This window comes from Vidua chalybeata, chromosome 15 (assembly GCF_026979565.1).
Source record: "Vidua chalybeata isolate OUT-0048 chromosome 15, bVidCha1 merged haplotype, whole genome shotgun sequence".
NCBI classification, from domain to species: domain Eukaryota; kingdom Metazoa; phylum Chordata; class Aves; order Passeriformes; family Viduidae; genus Vidua; species Vidua chalybeata.
In genome coordinates, this window is record NC_071544.1 from 10,301,020 (window position 1) to 10,310,121 (window position 9,102).

Consider the following 9,102-nt stretch of genomic DNA (forward strand, 5'->3'; position numbering starts at 1 on the left):
TTGTTCCACAAGCTAGAAAATTATAATATAAAGAGGAACTCTTTGCTTCACCTACTCTGAAAGTCTTCCTGCATAATGACATCTGTCATGGAGATTTTAATTTGATATCAGAGCTATTTATACAGCAGAAAACATTGTCTTTTCTCTTCACTTTCTGAAAAATCATTCAAATGGAAGCCCAAACATACACGTGACTTGTAGCAATGGTAAAGTGGAAAGAGACGAGTATTTTCAGAGAAATATTGAATTATTCTCTTTCCTCCTCTGATCCCAACATAGAAAGCACAGCACTTACAGGCTGGGCACTAGCATGAAGAATGTTTTTGTTAACTTGTATCCATTGATAAAAATGATGACTTTTGATATTTCCTTCTCTATATGTTTTCAAAAACACATGACAGTTTCAACAAAGTACTTCAAAGCCATTGCCAGTAGATTTGTTGAATTTGGAGGGTTTCAAATGAAGTCTTTGCATCCCAGGAGACTGAATTAAAAAGTAAACAGCACTATTCATCTTTTCCTACCAGATTTATCTGGAGTACAATTAACTGCAGAGACTGTACTTTTAGAGCATACAACTGTGCAGCCTGATAATGCTTCTCCCACACCACTAAAGTAATAAATTTCTGCTCCCGTCACTGTTTTCTCCTATATCAACCCAGTGGATTCAGCTAATATAATAGCTAATACCAGGAGCTGTGTGCTGGCTAGTACTTAATTCTGACAGGCTTTTACCTCTATCTTTAGCATATAATTATTCTCCTCCTGTTCTCTATGGAAGGGGGGTGTTATATAGGTAAGGAAATGATGCAAAAAAAAAAAAAAAATAAAGAAGAGGTATAGGTCTGGGTCTATAAAGAGGATACAGATGCAACAGTGCTGTTCAAGTTTGTGTGGAATAACTAAACCCTTCCCAGGACAGAGGGAGATGGGGAGGCAGGATTCAGTAGCTTGAGGCAGTTTGTGGGGAGGGACTCACATTTTGTGAGTCCAGGCTTCTGGGGCAGCACTGACTGTGCAGGGACCTCTGGAGAGGAAAACTCCAGATGTTCCCTGATGCCAAACCCAGCAAATGATCTGTCTGGGTGCCATGCTCCAGGGTAGCAGAGCTTGTAGCCAGCTCATTTCTAACAAAGACAGGCTGATTTGTGTACAATTCACAGGGAGAATCATCACGTTGTACAACACTTGTTCCCAGCCACTCTCTGTCCTCTCCAGATTATCACCTGCACCTGACACATTGGAGAGGACATGCTCTATCCTCCCTCTGATGGTTGGCAATCCTGTGACATTAGTATGCATAGATAAATATTTAAAGCTCCAGTGTTACATACAAATTGGCACGAATTTCCCACACAGAAAGAAAAGTACCTTCCACTCTTCACTGTGACCCAAAGTGTGAATCTATTCCACACACAGTTATGTTGGCAGTGAGCCTGGGCCACAATTTATTTTTAAATTTTTTAAAGCTTTTATAGGCAGCGTGGAACATTTTCATACCTTACAAGAAACAGTGAAACTATGCAAAAAGGCTTGTTTCAAAGAAGGAAAAGGTTGCATTGCCCTAGGAAAAGAGAAAGCATGAAACAGTTTAAAATGCAGAAGCTGTTCTCTGCTCACCCTGTAATGCCCCTGAGGTCCCCCCTTTGATCCTTCCCTGGAGCCAGATGCTGATCAGATATAAAAGGGCAGCTCTAGTGACATGGGTACAGCTGTGCTGATTTACACCAGCTCCAAGTCAGTCAGCACCTGAGCACTTTTCCCAAGGTTGTGTGTGGTTTGATAAACATCTGGAGTTCTTATCAGAGGCAGAACATGAGCATAAATATGAAAAAAATATCTTTCCTAATTGATATTGAAATAAAGTTTTGAACACTGAGTATTAACTTACAAAAACCTGCCAAGGCAAATACATACATTTGTTATTAAAACTATTGGCTTACAACTAGTGAAAATGAATCTTTGGTAGTTGCTAGCATGCTTACATTTGTACATGAACATAATGGTGATACCTATTAGCAAACCTGCTATAAGATCATGCTTTGACATTATTGAAAATATTCTCACTCATGGATGTGGTCTCCAAAACTGATCTGATATACAAAGATTTCTGCAGACGTTCAAAGGTTTCTCTTCTCACCTCCCAGACCTGTATTAGCAGCACTCAAACTTTAGACAACATCTGCAGAGCAGTGAGTTTGGATATTCAGATTCACTTTGTGTAGCTCTCTGTGTGCATGAGACTGACTGACTTCCACTTTTATGTCTTTTATGTAGGAAATCTGGTGACATTTGGGCAGCACCTTCTCATTCATCTTTTCCTGTGAGAAATGTAGTGGAAGTGGCCCCTTTGACACATGTGCTGTCTGAATAGATGCTACACATGGAACTAGTTTAAAAACTTTACTGAACCACCAGTAAATCACTGGTATCTTTGACAAAGGAGAAAAACACTTTCTCAAAAATCGTTTGAGACAAGAAATTTGGGGGCAAGGGTGTGGTTATACCATGTTTCAAATTGAAGCAATTGACAAAGAAGGGAAAAATGAATGTACTGACCTCCAGTAGGAATAAAGCTAACTCATCTCAAAGAACAAGAGGGCTTTTCATACTGAAGTACATTTGCTGTATCTGCTGGAAATGGTGGGAACAATAACATAGGTTTCTGGCAGAAGCCAGAATGAACCACACTCTACAAGGCTGAAATATATTGGTTTTATTGTGAGACAAAACTTGGGCTTCAAATCCGAAGACTTACTGATTCAGATCCTGTTGTCCCTCTCTGTAAAGCTTGTGCATTATTTCTGCTTTTATACATGGGAGCTCTCAGTAAGTCAGGGGATGTGCCTGAGATTAGTATGAATAGCAAGCAGATGGCAGATACCTTCCAGGGATAATTACAGTGTTGTGGAAAGACTCATGTGATAAACACTGAAGGAGTGCAAATGGAGGGAAATGCAGAACTAATGAAGTTGGGGTAATAATCCAGTTGGGAAGAAAAGTTTAAAACCAGGAGTTAAATGTGAAAAAGCTCTGTGGGAATATCAATCATTCAGGGGCAGACTGAAGCTCTCTCTAGAGCTGTGTGACACTCTCCTCCGTGTGCTGGATATGAACAAACATTTATACACTGTGACCAGGGTGTCTGAAAAGAGTTAACCAGAAATAATTCCTTCGCCCTTTCAGGCACCAGATAATCACACGTATTTCCTTGCCAACGTTGTCAAGATCTTCATGTATATAAGTGCTGAGTTCATAATACCCTCTCTGTGTGTTTGCTCCTGCAGAGGATTGCATTACTGAGCACACCTTGTATTTTATTCAGGTGCTTTCATCCCCCGGTGCAATGAAGAAGGTTATTACAAAGCCACGCAGTGCCATGGCAGCACGGGGCAGTGCTGGTGTGTTGATAAGTATGGGAATGAGATAGCTGGCTCCAGAAAGCAAGGCACAGTCAGCTGTGGTGAGTAATGATCTGCTTTCCTCAGACAACAGGGGAATTAACGCTGCTGTAACCCTGGCACCACCAAAAGGGAAACACGAGCACCACAGTTCAAAGTGCTCCTCTGTTTTCCTATTCACACCACAAATGGGGCCCTCATGGGCCCTTTGGACAGCAGAGGTGCAGCACAAGTTAGCAGGCAATAACCACTGTTAAGGTATTTTTGCTACCAGCCTGGAAAGTGCAGTTAGTGATATTAAAATTAAGGGTCTGGGGTTGCTCTGCATGGTTATTAAATATATATATTCTGTATACTCTGGAACACACATCTACTGGAACTTTCCAGACAAGGGAATGCCTAAATGTGTAAAATTGCATGCATTAGCAAGCAAGCCCAATACAATTGCTGACAGGACAATATTATGTAGGTAAGTGAAATCACCAATTAGCTGTTGTGCCCAGACAAGGAAGATGTCACCTGCAATCCTTCAGAGTGCCTCAGGGATGGTTTTGAGAAGGAACAGAGACCTAGAAGGTCCAGGATGGCCAGAATTACACCACAGATCTTTAGTTCAATAGCTACATTTGCAGAGTGAGGTTTATGCACTCAAATAAAAACTTTTTTAAGATATTTTTAGCCTGGTTTACAGAGCCATGATGGAATGAAAGTATTTACAAAGGAATTATTATTTTCTGGCCTGCATGCATCTGATGTGGAATTTTCCAGTCAAGCCTCTAAGAGGAGGACAATGCATAAGGGGGCATTTTATGCAAAAAAAAAAAAAAAAAAAAAAAAAAAAAAAAAAAAAAAAAAAATCAGAGTCAATTGATATGTATCTTTCCCAGGTCAGAATAAAAATTGAACTTTCAAGGTTGTTTCATGAATAGCTGAACCAATTAATTTAAAAAATAACATTGCAAATGACAGTGGCCTGCATGACAAGGATAGTGATTAATGTGGAATTGGGTGTTCTGTGAGGAAATGACCTTTCCTGCTCACCTGTTTCAGAAGAAGAGCAAGAAACCTCAGGGGATTTTGGCAGTGGTGGATCTGTTGTATTGTTGGATGACTTGGAAGAGGAACCTGAAGCAACAAAAAAAGACAAAGAAGGGAAACTGAAGATTCATGTAAGAGCAGCTAATGAAGATGATGAAGATGAAGATGATGATAAGGATGATGAAATTGGTTATATATGGTAGTGCCCATCATGATGAGGACTCACGTTTTGCACAATATTGCAATTCACATCATATCTCTGCAATTGTATCTGAGAGTACCTGGCACAAAAGTTCCCTCTATACTGAGTTTAATTTTGTATAGCCAATTTAATTTGGATGACAACTTTTTTTCCAGCAAGGACTGTTTGGAATACAGCTTTTGTTCAGTTGGTTTGGGGGATTTTTGTTCTATCCACAGGGGCAATGAGTTTTGTTTCAAAACCATTTTGTGTCTTAATCCTCACTTGCACCACTTACGAAATCTATCCTGTGAAAGAATCCTGGAAGGGGCTCAAAAAAAAAACCAATACAAAGGCTTAGAAGCCCCTCTCATGTCAGAGAATTTGTGTCATAAATTGTTACCTGGATCATATCAGAAAAAGTTTTTCTTTCATGAAGAAGGAGAAGTAGGAGCCTCATTTTCTGGTCCATATTTATAATGTCCCAGTGAAGAGTAAGTCTCTTTGGACAGTGGCTGCCCAGTTCCAGGGGTTTAATCCAGAAGAAAACCCACTGACAGGACTTTCCCTTCCTTCCATTCTTTGAGAATGAGTCCAACAGGCTTAGTCCAGCTCACACTGAAGACAAAACTCCCACCAGGGCCCAGATCAGCTCACTGGCACTCAGAGTCTACCTGCCTTTCAGAGTGCTTAAGGAGAGAGTATTTGGTGAATTTGTAGCATCACAACCACCCCCAGAGCTGCTCCTCAGCTGCTGTCTGAGCTCGTTTGCACCACTAACAGCACCCAGGCAGCCTCTGCTCCCAGCTCACACACCACAGAGCTGTCTCTTCTCCACTGAGCAACCCTCCTTCCAAAGCTAGAATGCTGTCCAAGTGACTGTCTCTTATTTCATGTAAAGATAACCTGATTTAAAAAGCAGCTTTGGGTGGTGATCTTTCAAAAGCATAACCCCTTGGCTCAGTGTGGTGCTGCACACTTGTAATACACACTCCTAAAAGAGAATAGTATTAAAATCCAATCTGTGGTTCCCTTGATACCTCCCATATATTCAAAGATCTTGTATCAGAGCATATTGACATTACATTATTTGCAGTGTCCTTTCCCATGGCAGTTCTGGGATGCAGTAATGTGCTGTGGTGATCTTTTATTATTTTTGCTCTTTTGTGAAGCAGTAAGAGGAACCTTAACCCCACTCTTGCATTAGGATACAGGTGTGAGTATTTTAGCAGTGCCTGTGGTTGGTCAGTGAGTTATTTTGCGGAATAAAAAATGTGGTTTTTATAACAAAAACTAATTAGATTTTTTTTTCTGAGTTAATGGTGGATGTAGAGGTGGAGACAGCATTGAGTCACAACATGGTTGTCTACATAGTCAGTTGAAAGCTGGAAAATAGCACAAAGATTGGCAGAAGTCAGTTTTTAGGTACATTGGCCTGGGGATGTTGGCTCTCAGCCCTCTCCAAAGCCAGTGCCTGCCTGGCAGCCCTCTGGGTGGGACCTCTGCTTTCAGATGTGATCAGAAGTGGAATTCCTTTCAGGTACCATGTGCTGCAGGGGCTCTCCTGTTTTCTCCTCTTTTATTTCCTATTTATCCAGATCAATGACCTGAGAACAAAGAGCAAGCCTGCATAATCATTATTAATGCAGAAGGATGTGTAAAACCATGAGGAATTTGTTGTTTCACGCCCCTGCATCCTCCCAAAAATCTGCCATCACAGTCATTTGCAAAAGGCCTGCAATCTGCCCTGGCTCAAATAAATCCATTTGGTTTTCCCATAGCTTTAGAAAAATATATTTAATAATAATTTTCCATGAGCTGCACCACACACAGACACAGACACACACACATATGCACACTTTTTCTATTTGCTCTTCACAGAAATCCTGCCAGCTTGCAGGAGGAGCAGATAACCCAGCATTTCTGTCTCCCTAAATATGATTTTGTGAGAAGCAATTGAACACCGTCAGTAGGTTCCTTCTCAAACATCCTGTCTAGTTTTCCTCTGATATTTTCTTAATTAACCCCACACTCTCTGGGTCTGGCTCTGCTGTCCTGTGCAAGACCTGCCTGAGGCAGAGCTGCCATTTCATTCTGCCATAAACCTGAGCTCCACAATCAGCAGATTAAGCTTATCCTCCTGACTGGACTCATTCTCCACACAGAGCTGGGGGGTTTGGCAGTCCTGTGTCCCTCCACAACAGCTTATCCTGGGCTGTGCCTTACATCAAAGGTCACAGAGCAAATCCCTTCCCCAGCCCAGTGCCTCCCCAGGGTAAGGCCTGGCACTCTAAGCCCTTGCAGGCAGTACCAGGTCTGAGGCTGCAGGGGGCTGTGTCACATGCAAACATGCAAGATGGTTAAATTAAAGCTGTTAAATAAGCCTTTAAAAGTGAATGTGAACATCTTTGAGTTTACATGTGCAGACATGGCAGCACCACCCACTGGTGGTCTCCTGGCTGTCATCTTCCACATGTGATGCTTCCAAATCAGAGCTGGAAGGGTTTCTATCTAAATGTAAAGCAATTAGTGTCTCCCAGACTCACCAGCTCAAACACTGGGTGGCCCCAGTGAAACAGCTCCATGCCCAGCCCAGCCTGGTGAGGGGGCTTGGCCTTGGCTGGCTTGGGTGGCCTCTGGTAGCACATCCCCCTGCACCCAGAAACACACACAGACACAACTGTTGTAGGATGCTGGCCTGGATCCAGACAGAGCCCCCTCTCCAGGTGACCGTTCAGTCACCTCTTTGACTCGTGCAAGTGTTCTTCTGGCTCCAGCCAGCACGGGAAATGTGCCACTTTATGGGCTGGGGCAGCTGGGCAGGGCAGCCGTGCCCAATCCCAGGGTCCCAGCCGGGCAGGAGCAGGGCACACGTGCTTGGAAGGGCAGCTCAGGCTCTGGATTGCTTTGAGAGCAAGTTCCCAAATCCTGCAAAGCTATTTAACAAAGCCCTTTTGAGATCCACTGGCATCCTCCCGTGGTGGGGGATCTGCAGCCTATATATATATACATATGTATATCTCTGTGTGACTGTATATATACATTTATGCACAATATGTATGTGCATATGTATGTGTGTGTCCAGTTTGGGGAGATGCATTAAGAAAATCTTCTATTTAATGAAATAGTGATAAAGAAACCAGCGATTCTGCCAAGAACCAGTGCTCTTCCAGATCAAGCCCCTTCCATTCTTCATGCTTTGTAAAGGATTTAATTTGTTTCCAACTTAATTTAATTCAATTCCTTTCTTTATCAGTTTTTTTTTTTACAAAGCAAGACTTACTTCCTATCTGAATCAAGTCATTGACCTTCCAAACATTTTCTCATTGTGAAAAATGGAATCTGAGTTGTCCCATTCTTTTAGAGACACAAACCAAATGGAATCAGAGTTGTCCCATTCTTTTAGAAACACAAACCAACTTTTAATCTCATTTTCTTTTCATATTACAGTCTATGAGATACTGTTAGGCATTCCTTTATGTTCCTTTTAACTACTGTAGTTAAATCAAAATGTTGAGTTCAGATTTCAGTACAGCTGGGTTTTTTGGGCCGTTGCTGTGAACACAAAGAATCCTCTTTATTTTCTTTGCCTTTTTTTAAGCTATTCTGTACTATTATTTTTAACCATTTGAACTGTTTATTTAATATTTATTCTACACTTTATATTGAAGATGTAAAGTTTATATTTAAAACAACACTGTTTGTTAGTGAATGCTTCTCTTTGCCTCTCCAGCCTAGTCTGTTAGTCTCAGTGTACATTTCTGGCATGGGAATATTTTGATATTAGGAGTTTTGTAGCCTTTTCTCCCTCAAGCAGCAACTGATGTAGATCTAAGGTCACCACCTGACCCAGCCCAGGTCGCTCGAGCTTCGCTTCCTCCGTTTGTTGGCTTCTCTCGCAGTCCCTCCTGTGTCCCATCCTTTCATCCACAGACTGCTTTGTACAGTTACTACACATCAAAAAGCCCTTTCTACAGTAGGTGGGTTTTGGTCTTTTTATACTTTTCTCAATGCTGTTGATGTCTGTTACTGTTCAATGTGTAGAGCTGTAAGGAGAGATCCAAATATTACGTGTTTCAGTTCGATGTCCCTACTGTAGATGGATGTAGACTATCATAGTAAATAGAACTGCATAGTGAATTCTGAATGCTTTTTCCATAAGGAGTTAAGTGGAATGTGAACATTTTGCTACCTTTGGTTAACTGTAAATGCTTAACTGTAGTCTGAAATAGTTGCATTTTTGTCTGTCTCAATAAATTTTAATTTGTCTGCGACTCCTTATTGCCTGTCCTGAATTTTATTAAACTTAGGGGATCAAAAATACTGCACTACCTTGAGTCAGCATTTAATCATACATGAAAATGGATGCTCCTTTATATTTGCTGCATAACTTATACCTCTGTTCAATGCCAGCTGTAACCTGTGGAGTTAATGCAAGGTCTCCAGAAACCTCTATTATAGAAGCAGAAATGAAACCAAACA

The 9,102-nt window shown here is 41.4% G+C and overlaps 1 protein-coding gene across 2 annotated transcripts in view; it reads left to right on the top strand.

Annotated features, from left to right (window-relative positions):
- Positions 1 to 8,894, top strand: part of SPOCK1 (SPARC (osteonectin), cwcv and kazal like domains proteoglycan 1) — a 272,499-nt gene extending 263,605 nt beyond the window's left edge. For both annotated transcript variants that reach the window (XM_053956874.1, XM_053956875.1), the window contains 2 exons: positions 3,326 to 3,463; positions 4,452 to 8,894. In XM_053956874.1, coding sequence (XP_053812849.1) covers positions 3,326 to 3,463; positions 4,452 to 4,642 — 329 coding nt within the window. In that variant the 3' untranslated portion in view covers positions 4,643 to 8,894. The remainder of the gene's footprint in view (positions 1 to 3,325; positions 3,464 to 4,451) is intronic.
- Positions 8,895 to 9,102: the final 208 nt, after the last annotated feature.